The sequence below is a fragment of the Mobula hypostoma genome, chromosome 19 (genome assembly GCF_963921235.1).
Source record: "Mobula hypostoma chromosome 19, sMobHyp1.1, whole genome shotgun sequence".
NCBI lineage: Eukaryota > Metazoa > Chordata > Chondrichthyes > Myliobatiformes > Myliobatidae > Mobula > Mobula hypostoma.
The window spans coordinates 32,393,765-32,419,788 of record NC_086115.1 but is presented as its reverse complement, the minus strand read 5'-3'; the positions used below and the strand labels follow the sequence as shown (position 1 = coordinate 32,419,788).

General features: G+C 43.2%; 1 protein-coding gene across 2 annotated transcripts in view; it reads right to left on the bottom strand.

Annotated features, from left to right (window-relative positions):
* The window catches only part of LOC134358929 (multiple inositol polyphosphate phosphatase 1-like), an 87,324-nt gene that overhangs the window by 53,362 nt on the left and 7,938 nt on the right, over nt 1-26,024 (bottom strand). For both annotated transcript variants that reach the window (XM_063071621.1, XM_063071622.1), the window contains exons 2-3: nt 10,633-10,730; nt 9,360-9,493 (exon numbers count right to left, since the gene is read on the bottom strand). In XM_063071621.1, the coding sequence (XP_062927691.1) occupies nt 9,360-9,493; nt 10,633-10,730 (232 nt within the window). The remainder of the gene's footprint in view (nt 1-9,359; nt 9,494-10,632; nt 10,731-26,024) is intronic.

Here is a 26,024-nt window from a genome sequence, read left to right as displayed (position 1 = left end):
AACAGACCCTATTCCTGAAGGCTTAGAGGGACCACGCCCTTGGGTGTCGTTACGGATGGATGGAAGCTATGCTAAAGCCATCCTCGACACCAGGGCGCAGGTCAGGTTGTTGTACAGTTTGTTTTACAACCAGTTTCTGAAGCATTTACCCTTGACAACATTAAAGGTTTAGGGGAGGGGGTACGGAGTTCTCAGAGGATTAGGAAACTCCCAGATAGGTTGGCCTATGTAGCTCCCGTGGAACAGGGTGTTAAGGTCTACTGTTTGGGAAGCAATGTGACTGTTTGTACCTGGATTGAGTTTTTGTGTCTGCAGGAATGGTTGGTGAGTTATTTATAAGTCATGAGGACATGACTAAATTTGGTGGGGGGAGAGTGTAAGGGGTTTCTTCTTTTATGTTACTGCTAATGCTAATAAAAATGGCTTCTTTGTTATGTTAACTGCTGAGAAAGTTCTCTAGCGCTTGTTTGGGTTATATTACTGATAATGAGAATCGTATTCATTTGCTAACCAATTGGGATAGATGTTTTTCTTTCTTGTGTGTCTGTAAGCTATTGTTTTCACGGGGTTTGGGGGAGAAGGCGCGATAGGGACAGAGAGAGAAGACGCGATGCTGTAAACTGGGTGAAGGAACGGACCCCATGCGGGAGTCCGAGGCCCAGGGTCTTCAGCGAGGAGAGGAGACGAGGACAGACTCGTGTGCACTGTCTGGTCGACCACCATGGTTGGTCCCAGGCGGCGGGCCGAGGAGGTCGGAGGGGATCGAATGGGGGAAAGAAGACTCCGTTAATTGAGCTCCAACGGTTGTGCACGAAGTGGTTGAATTTTGTTAAGTCTGGCGCCTTTTACTTTCTCTATGGTATCTCTAATAATTACATAGTTCCAGTAAACACTTATAAAGTGTAAGTATTTAATCGCATACAGTGTACTGTTCTGTTATTTGGCAGGGTGGGGTACATCACACAGCATCTACACAAACTTGATTACCCAGTTTGGCAGGGCTAAAGGCCGCTCCCCCTAGACGAAAGCGAGCTGAGTGAGCCTGAGGCCGACTGGGGGCTACATATAGAAAACAAAGTCAAACAATAACATTTAAAAACAGACAAAAACAAATACCTCTTTGGATTTCAAGTTTCTGTAGATGTTCAATGGTTGAGGCATACTACAGTTCCCAGAAAATAACTTCTACATTACGATTGATGGCAAAGAAACACCACCCTCTCTTCAATTTTCTGAGGTAAATTGTCAGAAGATATGCCTGCCAGGCCAAGCACTGAATTTTTACAATACCTACAAGTCGATGTTCTCCCTCTCCAACTGCTTCCACTGTGTTTAAAGCTTATTTTCATGATCATCTGGTTTCACCCCTTCAGGGACATCATCCCATCCCCAACCCTCCCTGCCACTTTATGAGCTTCTTTTCTCTCCTTCCCAGTTCTGATGGAGAGTATTTGACCTGAAACATTAACTCTGTTTCTCTTCCCACAGGTGTTCCCCTAGTGTGTAGTGTGAGTGGGAGAATCTGTGGGGCAGGTGGAGGGGTAAAGTTAATAAAAATGAAAGGGGAATTTTATAAAAATGTAAACACTGGAGGATTATGTAAATAGAGAATTTTCTTACATCAGAGAGTGGTGAATTTGTGGAATCCATTGTCACAGATGGATATGGAGGCCAAGTCATTGGTATATTTAAAGCGGAGGGTGATAGGCTTTTTATTATTACTGAGGGTGTCCAGGGTTACTGGGGGAAGGCAGGAAAATGGAGTTGAAGGGGACAATAAATCAGCCATGATGAAATGTTACAGCAGGGAGGTGGGGGGGAAGGGGGGATGGGAGGGGTGGGGAAGGGGGGATGGGAGGGGAAGGGGGAAAGGGTGGGGGAAGTGGGGAGGGGTGGAGGGAGGAGGGAGGTGGGAGGGAGGGATACAGAGTTTGCAGAATACACAGTGGACCCTACATTTCATCCAAGGACATGTTGAGTACATTAATGCATTTGGATTTCTCCACAATTTAGAGGTCATTTTTAGTGAAAACTCTACAGCTTAGCACATGCCCATAGTTAACCCATGTGCTTACCTATTAACTTTGGCAGAAAATTCAGAAATGAAACCTTGAGAAGAGACTTTAGGATGATATCTTTTGGTTCATGAATTTAGTATCACAGAAGAAACCCAAAGCTAACAAGATTTTAATTTGTAAAAAATTAAATTAACTCACAGCAAAGAACAAGCTTGTAAAATGACTTGTTTTCTTTACATTCCCTTTGGAATGCATTGACATCAGAAGAGCTTCCTTTTCACAGGGTTATACATTGCATTAATGATGGCTGCACATCGCCATCTGCTGACAGGAATATTGTACAGTGACTAAATGATAAATTTATTTTGCAAATATACTCTTAAGGGAATTAAATTTCCAAGTTTATTTTAAATGTCTTTTCGAGAACATGGATTATCCTCTATGCATCTGACCTTTATTTTACCAGCTTTATATTATGTGTGCACTCATACTCCACAGTTACTACCCCACAACCATCAGGCTTTTGAACAAAAGGGTTAACTACATTCACTTGCTCATCCACTGAGATGTTCCCACAACCACTGATATCAATTTACGGACTCTTTATCTTGTTATTTCATGTTTGCATTATTTATTGCTATTTATCTACATTTGCACATTTTGGTATCTACTGCAGAAAAAAACAGAAAGAAGTATACGTTGGGAGAACTTAAAAATGATAGCATACTTAAGCAACAATTCAAAACAGCTGTAGAACACCTCAACGTAAATGAAACAACACCGATTTGGGACAGATTTAAATATGCTATACAGCAATCAGCAGAGGAGATAATCCCAGTACAAGAAATCCAACACACCAACAAGGGGTGGATAACCCAAGAAATTCTAGATCTGATGGAACAAAGAAAGTTAGTGAAGAATAATGAAGTGCAATACAGAGATTTAGACAGACAGACCAGACAATTTTGCAATATTGCAAAGGAAGAATGGCTGAATCAAAAATGCAATGAAGTAGAAGGCCATATTAACAACAGCAAAGAAATGCACAAGAAAATTAAGGAAATTACCAGAATGAAGAAAACCTCCTCTACAGGATGCATAAGATCAGCAGACGGATCCATACTAAAAGACCTGGATAAAGTATGTGAGAGGTGGATTCAGTATATAGATCTGCTTTTTGAAGATAATAGAGGGGAACCCCCAGATATTAAACACCCAAATTCTGGCCCACCTATTACCAGAGAGGAAATAACTAAAGCAATGAAAAGCATGAAACATGGTAAAGCCACTGGACCTGATGGAATTTCAGTGGAAATGATACAAGCCCAAGAAGATCTGGGCATAGATATTCTTTTTGAACTGTTTAACGGCATATATGAGTCTGGTGTATTGCCTAACAATCTCTTGAAATCAGTATTTATAACTCTGCCAAAAATTCCTGGAACTATTGACTGCAAAAATTAGAGAACAATCAGTCTTATGAGTCACATAATAAAGATTTTGTTGAGAATTGTTCTGAGTCGAATTAAAAGCAAGTTAAGGCCAGAAACTTCTGAACTGCAATATGGGTTTATATGGGTTTATTGAGGATAGAGGAACTATAGATGCAAGTTTCATACTATGAATGCTTTCAGGAAGGGCAATTGAATATCAAAATGATGTGGCAACCCACTTTCTGGCACACACGAACCGGCTCACAACAGCGCGTGCAGGCAGAGGGCCGGCCCCAAAAAGGGCGCCAGGCCATCTCACCAGCAGGCGGAAAATCCCGCGCACAGAAAGGGTCTGGGAATATGCATTCCCCACAGCAGTCCCGCCCCAGGGAGGGCGGGAACGGGAAGGCTTTAAAGCAGGCCGCGAAGTTTGAATAAATCTCTTTCATCGCAACTCTAACTCACCGACTCCGTGTGGTTATTCTAGCGCTGTGTGTAACACACCGCTACAATTGGTGACCCCGACGGCCAAAACGATATTTGGACCAGAGATGACCAACGCTGCATCTGTTCACGCAGTTTCGTTAAAACTGCCAAGCTTCTGGACGCTGCGACCCCAATTATGGTTCGAACAAGCAGAAGCACAATTCCACATTCGGCAGATAACCTCGGAGTCCACTCGCTACTACTACATGCTGAGCTCACTCGACCAGGAGACAGCTGCACAAGTTGAGGAGTTTATACAGTTGCCCCCGGAGGACGGCAAATACACAGCATTCAAAGCCCTGCTCGTAAAGACTTTCGGACTCTCACAGCGCGAACGAGCACGCCGCTTATTGCACCTGGATGGTTTGGGAGACAGGCCGCCGTCGGCATTAATGAACGAAATGCTGGCCCTGGCTGAAGGACACAAACCCTGCCTCATGTTTGAGCAGGCGTTCCTAGAGCAACTGCCCGAGGACATATGCCTGCTGCTGTCCGACGCAGATTTCAGCGACCCCCGGGAGGTGGCGGCCCGGGCAGAAGTGCTGCGGAATGCCAGGAAAGAGAGAGGGGCATCCGTCACACAGATTACCAAGCCGCGTGCCCAGCGACAGACCAGACCAGGCCCGGCAGCAGAGCCTACAAAACCCGGCGACGGGAGTGAGGAGCCCAACGAACAATGGTGATTCTACCACCAGCGGTGGGGCACAGAGGCCCGCTGCTGCAGACCACCCTGCAAATTCCCAGGAAACGCCAGGGCCAGCCGCCGCTGATGGCTACGGCGGCTGACCATCAGGACAGCCTCCTGTACGTCTGGGACAAGCAGTTGGGACGCCGCTTTTTGGTTGACACTGGAGCATCTTACCTCCAACGAGTTACGACACCCGCAACAGAGAACCGGGACCCACCCTGAGGGCCGCAAATGGCAGCACAATACGAACCTACGGCACCCGCATGATGCGGCTACAGTTCAGCTCCAGCCGGTTCACGTGGAACTTCACACTGGCCGCCGTGGCCCAACCACTCCTGGGGGCGGATTTTCTACGAGCCCACAGCCTGCTGGTCGATCTGCAAGGGAAGCAATTAGTCCACGCCAAGACTTTTCAAATGTTCTCCCTGAGTGAAGCACAGTAGCCAGCCCCACACCTGGACTCTATCACGCTGTCCAACAACGAATTCACCAGGGTCCTGGAGGATTTCCCATCAGTACTGACAGCGCAGTTCACGGCAGCCATGCCCAGACACGGAGTACAGCACCACATCCCGACCCAGGGACCACCCCTCCACGCCCGGGCTCGAAGGCTTCCCCCAGACAAGCTCCGACTGGCGAAGGAGGAGTTCAAGAAGATGGAGGAATTGGGGATCATACGACGGTCTGACAGCCCATGGGCCTCCCCCCTTCACATGGTGCCCAAGGCAACGGGGGGCTGGAGACCATGCGGTGACTACCGCAGACTGACCGAGGCCGATCCAGACTGTGGACATTGGGGGAGGTATCGCCGGTTCTGGGAGGGGGTTATGTGGCGACCCACTTTCTGGCACACACGAACCAGCTCACAACAGCGCGCGCAGGCAGAGGGCCGGCCCCAAAAAGGGCGCCAGGCCATCTTCACCAACAGGGGGAAAATCCCGCGCACGGAAAGGGTCTGGGAATATGCATTCCCCACAGCAGTCCCACCCCAGGGAGGGCGGGAACGGGAAGGCTTTAAAGCAGGCCGCGAAGTTTGAATAAATCTCTTTCATCGCAACTCTAACTCACCGACTCCGTGTGGTTATTCTAGCGCTGTGTGTAGCACACCGCTACAATGATGTCTTTTTATGTTTTATTGATTTCACTAAAGCATTCGACAAAGTGCAACATGAAAATATTATTTCAAATTCTCGCTAAACTAAACACTGACGAAAGGGACCAACAACTGCTTCAAAATTTATATTGGAATCAAACGGCGGTGGTAAAAATTGATGATAATATAAGCAGTTGGACTAAAATTCAAAGAGGAGTTAGACAGGGATGCATTGCCTCACTGCAATTATTTAATATCTATAGTGAAATGATTCTCAGAGAAACAGAAGACCTAGATGGGATAAAAATTGGAGGTGCTAACATCAACAATATAAGATATGCAGGCGATACCACCCTAATAGCAAGTGCTGCAAGAAACCTACAAATCCTCCTAGACAAAGTAGTACAAACAAGTGCAGATTTTGGTCTAACCATCAACTGTAAAACAACCAAATGTATGGTAATATCAAAACAGCAGGATACTCCCAACTGCCAATTGTACATCGGTAACCAGGAGATTGAACAAAAGACCAGCTTTAATTACCTTGGTAGCTTTATATCACAAGACGCTAGAAGTAAAGTAGAAATAAAAAGAAGAATTGCATTTTTACCAACAGACACATTTCTATGACACCAAGGCTTAGGCAACTAAAATGTTACATCTGGTTAATCTTGCTGTATGCTTCCGAAACATGGAATATAACACCAGATCTCCAAAGAAACTTAGAAGCAACAGAAATGTGGTTTCTTAGAAGAATGCTGAAAATATCATATAGAGATAGGATAACTAATGAGTCAGTACTCCAACATACCCTTATAAAAAGATCTTTAATGAGAACATTAAATGAGAGGAAACTTAAATTCCTGGGCTATGTCATCAGAAAGGGAGAAATAGAATGCCTTACATTATAAGGCTGTATGCCTGGGAAATGTGGTAGAAAAAGGAAAAGAAGAAAATACATGGACACTGTGAAAGAACTAACAGATCTAAGTGTGTGACATATCATTGATGCTGCGAGGGATCATTCGACGTTGACAGCAATGATCACCCAAGCATGTAACGCGCAAGACACATGAAGAAAGAGAGAGTTATCTATTGCACTCTGGTTGATCTTTCATTGATCCTGTTATAGATATAATTCTGTAAATTTGCTGACTATACCCACTGGAAAATGATTCTCAGAGTTGTATATGGTGACATATGTACTTTGATAATAAATTTACTTTGAACTTTGAACATATTGCAGGTAACAGGCTGCAATTTTCCTTTTGGCCTGCTGGAACCGGCTTTATATCATTCTTCTCCGGTCTGATTAGCTATTCAATGGTTTCCCTCAATAACCACCAACAAATTTTTATCCTCAAACTCATCTACAGTTCACTTTGGAACACTCACCTCTAGGTGAACAAGTGTGAGCAGTCCCTATCCACTTCCTGCTGGTCCAGTCACCACACCATGAATTTGAAGTCTAGTTTGTCATAAATTGGCACTGTAAAGTCAGATGTACCAGAATTAAGAATAAACTCACAAAGCTCTAAGCGGTGGTCACTGTGATGAGACTGGGGCCAAAGTATAGGTGAGGACAAGCTTTAAGCTTGCAGTCATTGATGTGCACACTTTGACTAAAGTGAATTCAATACTGCCAATGGGTGCCATGATTGACATGCCCTGCTTTGATCAGCAGAGAATTAAGGGGAAGGGAAATCTATTACTAACCTCCATGGCTTTACCAAACAAACCAGAAGAACAATGGTATGACTGGGATGGTTATTATCCTCTGAACCAGGAGAATATTTACACTTAGTGGCAATTTTATCAAGCCTGCTCGTTAATGCAAATATCTAATCAGCCAATAATGTGGCAGCAACTCAGCGTGTAAAAGCATGCAGACATAAGACCATAAGATATAGGAGCAAATTAGGCCATTTGGCCCATCAAGTTTGCTCTGTCATTTCATCATGGCCGATCCAATTTTCCTCTCAGCCCCAATCTCGCCTTCTCCCCGTATCCCTTCATGCCCTGACCAATTAAGAAATTATCAACCGCTGCCTTAAATATACACACAGACTTGGCCTCCATAGCTGCCTGTGGCAAAGAATTCTTCAGATTCACCACTCTCTGACTAAAGAAATTCCTCCTCACGCCCCTCTATTCTGAGGCTGTGTCACCTGGTTTTAGATCAATCTGGTCTTTAGAGCAATCCACAGTACGGAGACAGCCTTTACATAAATTGTCAGTAACCTTAGACTCAGCACTGATGCATTGTCAAGAGGTTTAGCTGTTGTTCAGACCAAACATCAGAATAATTTATCACTGTGCAATGATTGGTGATGCCAGAAGGGGTGGTTTGACCATCTTAGAAACTGCTGATCTCCTAGGATTTTCATGCACAACAGTCTCTAGTTTACAGGGAATGTTGCAAAAAACCAAAAACATCCAGTGAGCGGCAGTTCTGTGGGTAAAAACACCTTGTTAATGAAAGAGTTCAGGGGAGAATGGCCAGATTGGTTCAAACTGATAGGAAGGGAAAAGTAGCTCAAATAACCACATGCTACAACGGTGGTGTGCAGGACAACAACTCTGAATGCACAACATGTCGAACCTTGAAGTGGATAGGCTACAGCAGCAGAAACCAACAAACATAAACTCGGTAGCCACTTTATTAGGTACAGCAAGTAACTTACAAAGTGGCCACTGAATGTGTAATGAAGTCATTGGGTGTATTTAAGGCAGAGATTTATAGGTATCTGAGTAGCCAGGGCATCAAAGGTTATGGAGAGAAGGCAGGGGAGTGGGACTAAATAGGAGAAAATGGATCAGCTCTTGATAAAATGGCGGAGCAGACTCCATGAGCCGAATGGCCTACTTCTGCTCCTTTGTGTTATGGTCTTATGGAATGTTTAAATGATAAACACAGTCTGCAGAAATAAAACACAGCAGAGTAGGAAAGAATGTTTCCAGCAGTTTGTAGCGTTTAGCTTAGAAAGGGACAAAATTAACTTAGAGATTTCGAACAAAACCATTTTAATGCATGGTGTTAGAATTCTCCTGTAGACTATTTACCCTTCATTATACTGCTGATTAATCTTTATCCTCAGGGTCTCTCAACTGTCTCCCATCTGTCACTAATGAAGAAGTATAATCTGCGAGATACTGAAGAGTGACTCCAGTGAGGAACGGGACAGCAAAGAGAGTACATGGAGCTTTTTTTTGTACCAGTAATAAAGGTTATGGGAAGAAATGGAAAAAGGCAGAGAAAAAAAATGAATTAAATAAATTCTGAAGTGATGCCTTCACCTTTAATTGGCATTATCAAATAAGAACTAGGGATACGCAGAAATATTGCCAGAGAACTGAAGAAGATAAGACACAGGATGTCATCAGGAAACTAATTACAAGAAGATAAGAAGAAAAAAATAATAAGACATTTAATTTTAAACTCAGATTAACTACAGTTTTTTCCAGGGCTCCAGTTATCTTTGCATGTAATTTAGGAGAAAAGCAGTGAATTTTAAAAGCAGAAGCCTTTTTGTGTTTATTGGCTGGGATATATTCACACAGGAATCACGGAACTCTTACTAGGCTGATAAAATGACTGTTAATCCATGGTTGTGACATGTTTCATGAGATATCATCTTTACCTCTCATTCTCTTCAATGGTCTGGTCCATATATTGGAAAATATTCTGGAATAGTTTGTGGCTGGAGAGACCATTAATTTCATATCCATAGCTTCTCTTCCAGTATTGCTTCAGGTCAGCCATGTACTCCAGTACCTGAGAAACAAACAGATAATTGGAATAGCTAGTTTAAGATTACTATTGCTATTCCAGTTAAAGCATTACCCATACAAAGCAAGCAAATATGAATTAACATGTGATTTAGATACTGTTCTATAATCAAAAAAGCTATAGCAGTTATCTGATTTACCACTTGGAATATGATAATTGATGTAAAATACATGTTCTCCATGCATATTTTTGTAATGGTGAATCAAACAATCACTTCTTGGTCTCACTGCATTACAATCATGTAAGTGACAGCTTGATCAATAATTTCTGTGTTTGGAAATCAAACTATTATTTTTAGATGGCTCACTAAGCTGAGGCACAGCGGATTACAGCAGACATTTTGCTTGATCTGAGTGCGCTGACTACTGTTCTTACATCACACAGACACCACCTTCTGCCACGGTGTGCAAGACAGGAAAGGTGGGAGGAGGAAATATTGGCCAGTCTCCTTATTAACTGGATGTTATCCAGTGATCCCTACAGGAGGTGTGATCATTACAATGATTCCCGTAAGAGAAATAATCCTTATTCAATCTGTCCTGCTGGAGGAGTGACTTATGCCAATACACCTCATGGAAGTCACATCATTCTATTAGCCCCTATTGGTGTAAGATCCTTGCTGGAACTAAGAGAGGAAGATGAAGAGGAAAGAACAGGAATGAATGTTGGATGGTGGAATTGATGACACTGGGATAATAGTACATCGTGGAAGAGTGGTAATTGGAAAAGAAATAAAAGTTGCAGGACCATTGCTCAGTATAACCAAGCAAAAAAAAAAGAGGAAGCTGGAAGTTCGAATGAAAAAACAAACAGTGTTTAACATTGCTTATTTCAACATTGAGTTCATTAGCACATATGTGACTAGATAGGTGCTGATCCTTGATGGAATGGTTTTGTCTCGGCCAAAGTTTGAATGAAATTTAATGTAAGGTTGAGGCAACTAGTCTTCCGGCATCAGGAGCATCTTGCTCCTATATAACTGTGACTGCTACTGGAGGGTCAATTTCTCAGTTATGTATTGTGCATCACTTGCTGATGGAAAATGAGACCACAGCTTACATAAGATTTTCTTGTTAAACAGACATGATTTATAAAGGACACATTTGTAGTGATATCATTATTACCTCTACGTCTTCTTTATCGAAAAGGTCACACCAGGGAGAAACTATGCCTTTAAGGATGAACTCATAAGTACAGAGGTAAAACGTCGCTTCCACCATTTCTGCAAGACAAAGATTTATAAAAAAAGAACTTAACCACCAATTTTACTAATCAGATTATAACATTGTCAAATTTTTTGTTGATACAAAGGTCAATGTGAAGAGGACACAATAAGTCTGCAAAGACAATTTGACAGATCAATTAAGGGCACGGTGACAATGGTTAAATTATAATAGAATGTGAGGTTATGCATAGGAACAGAAAAATATTTAATGTGAGTGCATGAAGTGACACTGATCTGTTGATGCATAAACGTGTAGAAAGTAATAAATTAATAACAGTGACAAAATTATTTTGCCAATACATTAGCGTCACTGTCCGTCTCTGAGCAATCTATCACTTGGACAAGAATATCAACTTGGCACCACCTAGTGGTCCACAAGGCAGATGTCAGCAAATCTATGAAATGGACTTAAAAGGATTGGAATTTTTATCATTAGTTTTAATGCAATTGACATCACATTAAATCCATCAGGAGAGTCACAGACAAAAAGAGCATCGTTTTCATTTGGAATCTTACTTGTATTATGATTCAACTCCTAGCAAAACGCTCACTGATCCTAACTGATAAAAGATGAGTCTGTATATTTCTTGTGAAAGATTGGATTTGAATTAGGTGCAATTTTTAAGGGAAGGACAAGGAGGATATTAATTCACATCTCAATTTATTAACATACTCCATCGCGATCGAAGGAGAATGAGCGCAAGGTGAAGGAAAAGCAATTGCTGGATGTAGGCATGAATCTGCAGACATATAACAGTTGACTACTTGGCCATCTCGGCGTGACTGCAGTGTGACATGTCTGGCAAGAGCTTTTCCCTCACTGCCACTCTACTGCACCAACGCAGCACTGTATTATGACTCGAGGAAAGTGCAGCCAACACTTCTGCCACGCTAACCGTTACCTGGCTGCACCATGACCATTGATGTGCTTGCACTAGATTAGTGGTCACCAACCTTTTTAAGCCCAAGATCCCCTACCTCAACCTTAGTGAAAGGCAAGATCTACCTACTAAGTCATTTAGAGAAAAAACAGCTCAGATTGTACTTCCAATTTGAGGCCTTTTATTTGGGCTAATTGTGTTTGAATTACACAATATACGTTTGTCGAACTTTCAAATTAATTCAAACAAGAAAACACTGTAACTAGCATATCAAACAGGCCATAGCTGTCTTTCTTTAAGAATATTACAATACTTCACACCTTTAATTCTAAGTTTCATTATTTAATTTTATTTCAACACGAAAAATAAATGAATAAAAATTGACTGTTGCACTCACTGTGATGACTGGGGCCGAATACTTTCTGCTAGTTCCCTGAAATTTGGCTCATAACTACAGCCAGCCAGTTTGAGACAGTCTGTGAGGTGTCTGTCAGTAAGACAGCTCCTGTACTTAGATTTAATAATTTTCATCTGTGAAAATGCAATTTCACATAGATAAGTTGACCCGAAGTAGGCACTGACTTTTAGTGCTATAAAACCAACACGCACACCACGCATTGCTGGGGCCCCATCAGTAGTAATTGCCACCAGTTTATGAATGGGGATGTCATTTTCAGGGACATATTTTTTAAACTCATTGCAAATATCCTCACCTCTCGTTCTCTCCTTTAATTGCAAAAGAGTGAGGAAGTCCTCCTTTGTTTTAAAATCCTGGAAAACCATTCTGACAAATACAACAAGCTGAGCTGTTTGCATTACATTCAGGGATTCATCGAACTGTAGTGAAAAATATTCAGAGTGACGTCGATCCACGAACTCTGACAGTGACTCTACCCTCCTTGTCACTGTCGCAGGGCCAAGAGGTACATTATGTATTGTGGTTGTGATGCCGTTTTTGTTTTTAAAGTCATTAAAAACAGTCTCTGCGGTAATGGCCATTGCTTTCTTGAATAAATTGCCATCCGTAAAAGGCTTCTTGTGTTTAGCCAAAAGGCGACTTACATGAAATGATGCTTCAATAACAGCCTTATTTTGAGCAGCATGTTTTGTGAAAAACCATTGCTGGGCCTTCAACCCCGATTTCAGCTCCTCAACTTTCCTGGCACGAATTGCACTCTTGGGGGGTAAATGTCTTTAAATTTCTGGTGGTTGGTGTTGTGGTGCCGCTCCAGGTTCCCTCTTTTAGTCAGTGCTTGTGTTTGGTGGCACAACATACATACACACTTGTCTTTCACCAGGGTAAACAGAAATTCCTCTTCCCATTCTGGATGGAGTTTGTACATTTTCGCCTTCTTTCGTGGAGCCTCCGCCATGTTATCAGGATATCACGAGCGAGTGCTGTATGTTGATGTTTGCAACAGTTTGTACTCTTATCTAATCTAGTTGGTCACTTTGATGCAGCACAAGCTATGCTGAAAACGTGGTGCATGGTGGGGGAGCTATACACATGCACACTGGGCAGAATGAACGGAACTAAAACCCCACAACCCGGAAACAATCTCTCTTTACAAACAGCTTTCAGTAGCGAAAGTTTTGCTATATTACTATTATCCTAATTACTATTACTTATTTTTTTTATAATGCTCACATTACAACATTATTTGTGTATTTATTTTTGATTTTTTTCGAGATCTAAAAAAAGTCTCAAAGGTCAACGGGTTGGCAACCACGACACTAGGTGGTAGATCTTGGCGTTTAAAATGAGGCAGCAGCAAGGCAAAAACTTCACCCCCAAAACTATGCAAATAGGCTGCTTAGAACATAAGAAATGGGAGCAGAAGTAGGTAATCTGGCTTATTGATAATGCTCTGTCATTCAATGAGATTATGGCTGATGGACTCAGCTACACCTACCTAACTTTTCACCATAACCCTTAATTCCTTTACTATGCAAAAACCTATCTGTGACTTAAATATAGTTAATGAGGTAGTCTCTACTGCTTCTTTGGGCAGAGAGTTCCTCAGATTCACTACTCTTTGGAAAAAGCAGTTTCTCCTCATGTCCGTTCTAAATCTACTGCAAGAATCTTGAGGTAATGTCCCCTAGTCCTAGTTTCACCTACCAGTAGAAACAATTTGTCTGGCTCTATCTTATCTATCCCTTTCATAATTTTATGTTTCAATAAGATTCCCTCTCATTGTCGTTTTAAAATCTGTGAATGATAACATTTTGTTTAAGCAACACACATAAAAGTTGCTGGTGAACGCAGCAGGCCAGGCAGCATCTCTAGGAAGAGGTGCAGTCGACGTCTCAGGCCGAGACTCTTCGTCAGGACATTTTGTTTAAAGTAGGTTGTACGAAATATGGAATAAAAGCATTGATATGGGGTCAGATCAGTGACAGGCTCTTTGACAGCAAGTAACAGTAATGGAGGTAAGCAGCTTACTTCAACTACTAGGATATTATATTCTTCCCTAAGAAAATGGCTCGCTCATTGCTGCTGATATAATTCAGCAGATGCTCAAGAATTCTGGACTAAGACAGGCAGAAATCACAAAATGTGCACCCATTTTGTTTTAGTACATTACGTCAGTGGTCCCCAACCACCGGGCCGCGGACCGGTGCTGGGCCGCAAAGCATGTGCTACTGGGCCGCGAGGAAATGATACGAGTCAGCTGCACCTTTCCTCATTCCCGCACTTTTGAACTTGAACATAAGGTTAGTAACTGTCCCGTATTTGCCGGGACATCCCGTATATTGGGCTAAATTGGTTTGTCCCATACGGGACTGCCCTTGTCCCGTATTTCCCCTGCTAAGGTAGAGCGTTCCTATGAAACCATTGATAAGCGGAAATGGCGTAAAGCGAAGAAGCAATTACCATTAATCTATCTGGGAAAAATTTTTGAGCGTTCCCAGACCCAAAAAATAATCTACCAAATCATACCAAGTAACACATAAAACCTAAAATAACACTAACATATAGTAAAAGCAGGAATGATATGATAAATACACAGCCTATATAAAGTAGAAATAATGTATGTACAGTGTAGTTTCACTTAACAGAATCAGGAAGGTTAAACCAAAACCAAAAGAAAAAAAAGGGCACGTACACGCATGCACACACAGGTGCCCGCGTAAGGCTTCATTGTCATGGTAGTCTTTCTCGGGGTAAACACAAGTGTCCCGTATTTGACTGCTACTTTTGTCCCTTATTTGGGAGTGAGAAAGTTGGCAACCCTAACTATAAAAGACATGTCGAGGTGAGTTTAACCCTACTTGAACCCCGACCAGTCAGCCGGTCCGCAAGAATATTGTCAATATTAGACCATAAGACCATAAGACAAAGGAGCAGAAGTAGGCCATTCGGCCCATCGACTCTGCTCCACCATTTTATCATGTGCTGATCCATTTTCTCCTATTTAGTCCCACTCCCCTGCCTTCTCACCATAACCTTTGATGCCCTGGCTACTCAGATACCTATCAATCTCTGCCTTAAGTACACCCAATGACTTGGCCTCCACTGCTGCCCGTGGCAACAAATTCCATAGATTCACCACCCTCTGACTAAAAAAATTTCTTCGCATTTCTGCTCTGAAAGAGCGCCCTTCAATCCTTAAGTCATGCCCTCTCGTACTAGACTCCCCCATCATGGGAAACAACTTTGCCACATCCAGTCTGTCCATGCCTTTTAACATTGGAAATGTTTCTATGAGGTCTCCCCTCATTCTTCTAAACTCCAAGGAATACAGTCCAAGAGCGGACAAACGTTCCTCATATGATAACCCTCTCATTCCCGGAATCATTCTAGTGAATCTTCTCTGTACCCTCTCCAACGTCAGCACATCCTTTCTTAAATAAGGAGACCAAAACTGCCCACAGTACTCCAAGTGAGGTCTCACCAGCGCCTTATAGAGCCTCAACATCACATCCCTGCTCCTATACTCTATTCCTCTAGAAATGAATGCCAACATTGCATTCGCCTTCTTCACTACTGACTCAACCTGAAGGTTAACTTTAAGGGTATCCTGTACGAGGACTCCCAAGTCCCGTTGCATCTCAGAACTTTGAATTCTTTCCCCATTTAAATAACAGTCTGCCCGTTTATTTTTTCTGCCAAAGTGCATAACCATACACTTTCCAACATTGTACTTCATTTGCCACTTCTCTGCCCATTCTTCCAATCTATCCAAGTCTCTCTGCAGACTCTCCGTTTCCTCAGCACTACCAGCCCCTCCACCTATCTTCGTATCGTCAGCAAACTTAGCCACAAAGCCATCTATTCCATAATCTAAATCGTTGATGTACAATGTAAAAAGAAGCGGCCTCAACACGGACCCCTGTGGAACACCACTGGTAACCGGCAGCCAACCAGAATAGGATCCCTTTATTCCCACTCTGTTTCCTGCCAATCAGCCAACGCTCTATCCAAGTATGTAACTTTCCCGTAATTCCATGGGCTCTTAACTTGTTAAGTAGCCTCATGTGTGGCACCTTGTCAAAGGCCTTCTGAAAATCCAAATATACAACATCCACTGCATCTCCCTTGTCTAGCCTACTGGTAATTTCCTCAAAAAATTGTAATAGGTTTGTCAGGCAGGATTTTCCTTTAAGGAATCCATGCTGAGTTCTGCCTATCTTGTCATATGCCTCCAGGTACTCTGTAACCTCATCCTTGACAATCGACTCCAACAACTTCCCAACCACGGATGTCAAGCTAACAGGTCTATAATTTCCTTTTTGCTTCCTTGCCCCCTTCTTAAATAGCGGAGTGACATTTGCAATCTTCCAGTCCTCCGGAACCATGCCAGAATCTATCGACTTTTGAAAGATCATCGCTAATGCCTCCGCAATCTCCACAGCTACTTCCTTCAGAACACGAGGGTGCATTCCATCTGGTCCAGGAGATTTATCTACGTTTAGCTTATTCAGCTTCCTGAGTACTTTCTCTGTCGTAATTGTGACTGTGCACACTTCTCTTCCCTGCCACCCTTGAGTGTCCGGTATACTGCTGTCTTCCCTCAGTGAAGACTGATGCAAAATTCAGTCTTCAGAGTTCAGTTCCTCTGCCATCTCCTCATCTCCCATTACAATTTCTCCAGCATCATTTTCTATCAATCCTATATCTACTCTCACCTGTCTTATTAAACCGGTCCGCGGTGCAAAAAAGGTTGGAGACCCCTGCATTACTGACTGGCCATCAATATCAATGAGCGATTTCATCTTTCTACAGATTCCCTGCTTCTTCAACACTACCTGCCCTTCCACCTATCTTCATATTGTCTGCAAACTTGGACACAAAGCCATCAATTCCATCATTCAAATCATTGACATATAACATTAAAAAAGCCGTCCAAACACCGACCCCTGTGGAATACTTCTCATCACTGGTAGCCAACCAGAAAATACCCTCTTTATTCTCACTCTTTGCATCCTGCCAATCAGCCAATGTTCCATCCATGCTAGTATCTTTCTTATAAATTGACTTTTATCTTGTTAAGCAACCTCATTTGCAGCACCTCGTCAAAAGCCTTCTGAAAATTCAAGTGAGCAACATTCAATGACTCTCCTTTGTCTATCATGCCTGTTATTTTCATAAAGAATTCCAACAGATTTGTCAGGTAAGATTTCCCCTCAAGGAAACCATACTGACTTTGAACAACAGGAATTCTGCAGATGCTGGAAATTCAAGCAACATACATCAAAGTTGTTGGTGAACGCAGCAGGCCAAGCAGCATCTATAGGAAGAGGCGCAGTCGACGTTTCAGGCCGAGACCCTTCATCAGGACTAACTGAAGGAAGAGTGAGTAAGGGATTTGAAAGCTGGAGGGGGAGGAGGAGATGCAAAATGATAGGAGAAGACAGGAGGGGGAGGGATAGAGCCGAGAGCTGGACAGGTGATAGGCAAAAGGGGATACGAGAGGATCATGGGACAGGAGGTCCGGGAAGAAAGACGGGGGGGGTGACCCAGAGGATGGGCAAGAGGTATATTCAGAGGGACAGAGGGAGAAAAAGGAGAGTGAGAGAAAGAATGTGTGCATAAAAATGAGTAACAGATGGGGTACGAGGGGGAGGTGGGGCCTTAGCGGAAGTTAGAGAAGTCAATGTTCATGCCATCAGGTTGGAGGCTACCCAGACGGAATATAAGCTGTTGTTCCTCCAACCTGAGTGTGGCTTCATCTTTACAGTAGAGGAGGCCGTGGATAGACATGTCAGAATGGGAATGGGATGTGGAATTAAAATGTATGGCCACTGGGAGATCCTGCTTTCTCTGGCGGACAAAGCGTAGATGTTCAGCAAAGCGGTCTCCCAGTCTGCGTCGGGTCTCACCAATATATAAAAGGCCACATCGGGAGCACCGGACGCAGTATATCACCCCAGTCGACTCACAGGTGAAGTGATGCCTCACCTGGAAGGACTGTTTGGGGCCCTGAATGGTGGTAAGGGAGGAAGTGTAAGGGCATGTGTAGCACTTGTTCCGCTTACACGGATAAGTGCCAGGAGGGAGATCAGTGGGGAGGGATGGGGGGTACGAATGGACAAGGGAGTTGTGTAGGGAGCGATCCCTGCGGAATGCAGAGAGAGGGGGGGAGGGAAAGATGTGCTTAGTGGTGGGATCCCGTTGGAGGTGGCGGAAGTTACGGAGAATAATATGTTGGACCCGGAGGCTGGTGGGGTGGTAGGTGAGGACTTTGGCCTATTTTACCCTGCATTTCAAAGTACAGTACCGTGAAACCTCATCATTAATAGTGGACTCCAACACCTTCCCAACGACTGAAATCAGGCTAAGGAGCCTATAATTTCTTTTCTTCTGCCTCCCTCCCTTCTTAAAGAATGGAGTGACATTGCAATCCAGTCCCCTGGAACCATTCCAGAATCTAGTTATACTTTAAAGATCTTTACTAATGCCTCCACAATCTTTCAGAACGCTCGGGTGTAGTCCATCTGATTCAGGTGTCTTCCACAATGAAGACTGACGCAAAACAGTATTATGTCCGTCCGTCATTTCTTTGTTCTCAATTACTACCTCTCCAGCATCATTTTCCAGTAGTCCGATATCTACTCTCGCCTCTCTTTTAAGCATTATACACCTGAAAAATCTTTTGGTAACCCCTTTTATATTATTGGCTAGCTTACCTTCATATTTCATCTTTTCTCTTCTTAAGGCTTTTTAGTTGCTTTCTGGTGGCTTTTAAAAGCTTCCCAATCCTTTACCTTCCCAGTAACTTCTGCTACAGTATACACTCTCTTTTTTTTAACTTCCCTTGTCAGCCATGGTTGCCTCATCCTCCTTCATCTTTGAGAAGCATCTATCCTGCACCTTCTGCATTGCCCCAGAAACTCCAGCCGTTGCTGTTCTGCTGGTGTCCCCTTCCAATCAACTCTGGCCAGCTCCTCTCTCTTGACTCTGTAATTCTTTTTACTCCACTGTAATATTGATACATTTGACTACCTCTTCTCCCTCTCAAACTGCAGGGCGAATTCTATCGTATTATGATCACTGCTGCCTAAGGGTTTCTTTACCTTAAGCTCCCTAATCAAATCTGGTTTATTACACAACACCCAAACTAGATCTGCCTTTCCCCTAGTGGGCTCAACCACAAGTCGCTCTAAAAAGCCATCTCGTTGCCATTCTACAAACTCCCTCTCTTGGGATCCAACACCAACCTGATTTTCCCAATCTACCTGCATTTTGAAATCCCCCTTCACTACTGTAACATTGACCTTTTTACATGCCTTTTCTATCTTCCGTTGCAATTTGTATCCCACATCCTGGATCCTACTGGAGATAACTCCCATAAAGGTCTTTTTACACTTGCAGTTTCTTAACTCTACCTAAAAGAAGTCTACATCTTCCAATCCTATGTCATCTCTTTCTAAGAATTTGGTTTCATTTTTACAACAGAATGATGCCACCTCCTCTGCCTACCTGCCAGTCCTATCGATACAAAGTGTATCTGTGGATGTTAAGCTCCCAACTATGATCTTCCTTCAGCTATGACTAGCAATGTCACATCTACCCATCTCTAACTGCGCCACAAGATCATCTACTTTTTTCTGCATAGTGTGTGCATTCAAATACAACACCTTCAGTCCTGTATTCTTCAGTTTTTTTGATTTTGCCCCCATATTGCACTTCAACTCATCCCATTAACTGCAATTTTCCCCTATAGCTGCCTGTCCTTCCTCACAGTCTCACTACACAATGCATCAACGTATACCAACTGCCCCGTCACTCTGATTTCCATCCCACTGCGAAATTAGTTTAAACCCTCCCCAACAGCTCTAGCAAACTTGCCCGCTGGGATATTGGTCCCCCTCAGGTTCAGGTGTAACCCATCCTTTTTGTACAAGTCATACCTTCCCAAGAAGAAATCTCAATGATTCATACATCTGAAACCCTGCCCCCCACACCATTTCCTCAGCAACACATTCATCTGTCAATTCATCCTATTCTTAACCTCACTGGCGCAGGGCACAGGCAGCAATCGAGGTTCTGTTTTTCAGCTTTCTACCCAACTCCCTATATTCTCTCTTCAGATCCCCTCCCTTTCCTACCTATGTCATTGGTATCAATATGTACCACGACTTCCATCTGCTCACTCTCCTCCTTCAGAATGCTGTAGACCCAATCTGAGACATCCCTGACCTTGGCAGACAAAATTCCATCTGGGTTTCTTTTTCACGTCCACAGCATCTCCGGTGTGTTCTTCTGTCTATGGAATTCCCTATCACTACTGCAACCTGTTTCTCCCCGCTTCCCTTCTGAGCCACAAAGCCAGACTCAGTGCCAGAAAGCCAGTAACTGTGGCTTCCTCCAGTAGGTCATACCCCCAATAGTTTCCAAAGCTGTATACTTATTATTGAGGAGAATGGCCACAGGGGTACTCTGCACTGAGTGCCTAATCTCTCTCCCTCTCCTGAGCTTCACCCAAACATCTGCCTCCTGCAACTTAGAGTCGACTACCTCCCTGTAACTCCTCTGTATCACCTCCTCATTCTCTTGTATGAGCCCAAAAACGTACAATTTTTGCACAAATAACTTGCTCATGGTTCCTAAGATTGTCGTAGCCAGAGGTGGTAGTGGGGATAAGCTCCCACTACCTATGAAGTGCTCCAAATGGCGTGCGTCTCTAACAGCCTCTGACAACCAAGTCCAACTCTTGGCCTTCTCGTGAGGCTTAGCTACTAGGCCCGGCTGAACTGTTTCTACTGACAAGAGGAGGGGCAAATGCAGACCACTGGTACCTCAAAACCAGCTGCTTCAGGCAGGTGGAGCTTGTCAGCTTTGGACGGCAGCCCGCCTAGAAGGATTTTATCTTGATTTTAAACCTCCGCTGCCTTCTGGCCATGCCCACCCGTGGGAAAGGCTTTGGGAGTAAACCCCGAGGAAGAAATCTGGAGCCAGGGTTCCTAAGGCAGTTTGATGTTGTTTACAACTTCACTCTGGCAACCTCTGCAACGACACTGGTGCCAAACTGTATCGGCGCTTGCCCTTCCCTTGGACTACATCAGTAACGTGGAGAGGGGAACCCACTGCATGGGCAACAGCCGGTTCTTCAAATCTTCCCGCCCAGGCTTGTGCTCTGGGGAGGACACAGACCACCAGAGGTGCAAACCCATGATCCCTTGGGAATGACGGCTGCCTATTACTAACTTGCCGGTTCATTCCCAGTTTTACCAGGGACATTTAACTCAAGGCCTAATTAAAACAAGGCCCAAAGTTTAGATGTGAGGTGAGCATGATGGCTTTTGAGACACAAAGGAGTGCTGGGAAAGGGGAAAACACTCCAGTGGTTGGGCTATACGTCACACAAAGGAAGATATCTTTGATTGTTGGAGGTCAACCATCCCAGGTTCAGGAAACTCCTGCAAGTCCAACCAAACCCAATGATATTCTTTATTTCACCAATGACATTTTCATCCGTGACGTCAGAAGCGAGGATGTTTGTGCAATGTTCAATTCCAATTAAAACTCCTCAGAAAATGAAACACCCCTGTGTCTGTTTGCTGCAGATCTAGATCACATTCAGGCAACGGCTGATAAGAAGTACTGCGCATTCACACCAAATAGGCAGCAGTCAATAATCACCTCCGAAAATGAAGTCAACTACCTTGTGTTCTATAGCTACCACAATATCAACATCTTGGAAGGGCAATAAATGTTAGGACAAGCTATCATTACGATGGTATAAATCACAAAAACGAGAAAGTCTGCAGATGCTGGAAATCCAGTGCAACACACACAAAATGCTGGAGAACTCAGCAGGAAGGTCTCGACCCAAAACGTTGGCTGTTTACTCTTTTCCATAGATGCTCCCTGGCCTGAGTTCCTCCAGCATTTCGTGTGTGTTATGTACCTTCAACAGCTTGCCAACATTATATGGCTTTATATGATATGGTATACAGGTTTCCCCCGCCATCCAAAGGTAGAGCATTCCTATGAAACAGTTCGTAAGCCAGAATGTCGTAAAGTGAAGAAGCAATTACCATTTATTTATATGGGAAAATTTTGTGAGCGTTCGCAGACCCAAAAATAACCTACCAAATCATGCCAAATAACACATAAAACCTAAAATAACAGTAACATATAGTAAAAGCAGGAATGATATGATAAATACACAGCCTATATAAAATAGAAATACTTTCTACAATCATTGCCTGAACTGTTCTCCGTAGCGAAAATCTCACGCAAGCGCTCTTGGCAAAAACACGGCGCAAGCTCTCTCCAGTAGCCTTTAAGCTATGAAGCTGCCAAATCATACCAAATAACACATAAAAATACACAGCCTATATAAAGTAGAAATAACGTATGTACAGTGTAGTATCACTTACGGGAATCAGGAAGACAGTGCAGAGCACACTGATGATGGTGTGTTAGGCTGAGTTGTCAGAGGTTGGGGTGGTGCAGTAGCCCCCACCCTCTGGGCTGCCGACTGATACCAATTCGCGGAGAATGCAGGGGTACAGCGGTAGCCGGGAGGCACACAGCACATCTTTAAGGAAAAAAACAAAATAAACATGCTAATTAATTAGGTGCTGCCCGGCACATAATTGTTGATCCAGATCAGAGGCGATTGCCGATTGTGTCGTCTCTGATCTGGGCCGATAATTACGTGCCGGGCAGCACCTAATTAATTAGCATGTTTATTTCGGCTTTTTTCTTAAAGATGTGCTATGTGCCTCCCGGGTACCACTGCATTCTCCGCAAATCGGTATCCGTCCGCGGCCTAGGGGTTGGGATGGTGGGACACTGGGGTGTCATCTCGTCCTCTGTTTCCATTAGGGCAGGCAGCTCATCTTCTATCTCTGCCCGCCTCGATGTCAAAGGTCAAGGTTCATCGTCTGCTGTGGCTGATGTGGAAGGCTTGAAAAACGACAGTATGCTTGACTGCTGAGCCTCGCACATTTTTCTATCATACAGTTCTTTGTAAGGACACAAACCATCTTGTAAATATGCCCTAAACCGACGTACCCTTTCAAAATTAAAGTCGTACTTTATCATTACTCATTCGGTTTCAATTGTTATCCTTTCCTCTTCCAATTGCATCAGCTCTTCATCTTTCAGTTCTTGGTCATGGGATGCCAAAACCTCTTCAACGTCATCTTCGTCAGCTTCCACAAGCCAAACTCACTTCGTCCTTACTTCGTTCACCACGATCAAAACGCTTAATTATGTCTAGTTTTACGCTAAGTGTAACACCCTTACGAGCTCTTTTAGGCTTTTCCGATACTTTAGAACTCATCTTGCTAACGGCTGCTCACAGGCACGTGTTTAAGCAATGCCGGCGAGAATGCAGTTCTGAATCCGGAGGAGAGCGGCTGCTCGGGGCGTGCGCTGCCTTTTTTCGCGCGCTGCCTTTTATCGCACGCTGCTTTTTATCACGCGGTTTTTTTCACGCGCTGCCTTTTTTCGTGACAGTGAAAATGCCTTCTGTTAGCGAAAACAGGGAACTAATGTAGGTCTTTCATAACAGTGAGGTTTCGTACAGTGAACGTTCAAAAAGCGGGGGACACCTGTATAGCAGTTTCTTCATCTTCGAGCAGAGGAGGTTATTGGGGTCTCCCTACCTTCTGTCTAAGACCTCTTTCAGAGTCGATGCCTCCAGAAGACACGGTACATCATTAAAGACCCCTCACACTCTCTCCATGAACTGTTTGTTCTTCTGCCATCAGGCAAACGTTACAGGAGCATCAAAACTAAAACCACAAGGCTGCTAAACAGCTTCCTCCCACAGGCAGTCAGACTGCTAAATAGCTGCTCCACCTGACTCTGCTTTGGACACTTTTAACTTGCACTGGACACTTATAACTGATTTTAACTGACATGTGGCTGTTGTGTTTTACTATTTATTGTTATGTTTATTATTTAGTGTTGCGTTTGTTATGTTATGATTGCACTGCCCCTGAGAAACGCTGTCTCATTCTGCCCTGCAGAGCTGATGTATGGTTAGAATGACAATAAAGTTTTTTGAATCTTGAATCATGAAAACATTTACTGCACATGTTCCTCTACCAACATTAAGCATTTCCCACTCTACAGAAATCACTGAAAGAAGTTTTAGTGCAAGCTATTTATCCCTGTCACCCTTTCAAAACACAATGATTATGAAAATTTCTCATCAAGTATTTGAGTGCATTGGAATTCAAATAAAATAAAATTACGCACAGGATTCAAATAAAATAAAATTACACACAGGATTAATGCTAATGGATAAAAATAATACACAGAAGAAGCAGTAAAAACTGCACAGCAGTGTTTTTAATCCAAATTCTGTCACCGCAGTCAAAGTGAAATTCAAGTCTTACAAAGTTTGGTTATGAATAATGCCACTATGTTTGGAATCGTGTTATATAATAAAGCTCTCCTTGGTTGAAGTTTACTCAGCAAGAAGTGATAGCTCTGGGGGAATGTGGTCAAACTCACTTCATTTGATTTTTTTAAAGCCAGCCCCTAGTTTCAGAGTGACTTGGTGTGACTCAGTTGGGCATTGTAATCTTTTTTTCTCCAAAGTCTAACTTTTGCACAGCATGTGAATATAATAAGTTTTAGTGATAACCTGGTACTTCATGGCAATGGTATAGTTTCAACATGTTCCAACATTTCAGGATATACTGAATGAAATGAATTTAAATATGACAGTCATGGTGGGAACTGAACTTCAGTCCTGTGTTATAAACATCAGACATTCTGGAGATTAAAATCAGAATCAGGTTTAATATCACCGGCATATGTCATGAAATTCGTTAACTTAGTTGCAGCAGTACAATGCAATACCTGAAAAATATAGAGGAAAAAAATAAATATATTACAATATATATATATGTGTGTGTGTGTGTGTGTGTGTGTGTATATATTAAATCATTAAATTAAAAGTAGTAAAAAAAAAAGTAATAAAAAAGTGAGGTAGCGTTCATGGGTTCAATGTCCATTTAGGAATTGGATGGCAGAGGGAAAGAAACTGTTCTTGAATCACTGAGTGTCTGCCTTCATGCTTCTGTATCTCTTTCCTGACAGTAATAATGAGAAAATGGGCCTATCCTGGATGATGGGGGTCCTTAATAATGGAAGCTGCCTTTCTGAGGCACCGCTCCTTGTACATGTCTTGGATAGTACCCATGATGGAGCTGACTACTTTTACAACTTTCTGCAGCTCACTTGAATCCTGCGTTGTAGCCCCCCCCACCCCCCACCCACACCAGACGGTGATGCAGCAAGTCAGAGTGCTCTCCACGGTACATCTATAGAAGTTTTTGAGTGTTTCAGGTGACAAACCAGATCCCCTCAAATCCTAATGATATATAGCCGCTGCCTTGCTTTTTTTTTTATATAGCCGCATTGATATGTTGGGACCAAGTCAGATCCTCAGGGATGTTGACACCCAGGTACTTGAAATTGCTCACTTCTCCACTTCTGATCCCTCTGTAAGGATTGCTTTGTGTTGCCTCGTCTTACCCTTTCTGAAGTCGACAATTAGCTCTTTGGTCCAACCTTTGCACAACATGTGAATCGAAAATGGTTTAGTGACCACCTGATACTTCATGGCAATGTTATAGCATCAACATCTTCCATCATTTCAGAATATCCTGAATACTCTGGAGATGTTGGAAAGCTTGAGCAGCACACTCTGAGTGTGACGCTATTACAGCTCGAGGCGTTGGAGCTCACAGAGATAAATTCTGGCGTCCTCTATAAGAAGTTTGTACGTCCTTCCCGTGAGCGTGTGGGTTTCCTCCGGAAGCTCCGGTTTCCTCACACCAGAGTTTGTTGGTTAACTGGTCTTTGTAAATTGTCCTGTGATTAGGCTAGGGTTAAATAGGTGTGTCGCTGGACGGTGTGACTTGTTGGGCTGGGGGGCCTGTTCCACACTGTATCTCTAAATAAAGAAAGAAAGAAATGCAGGAGGAACTC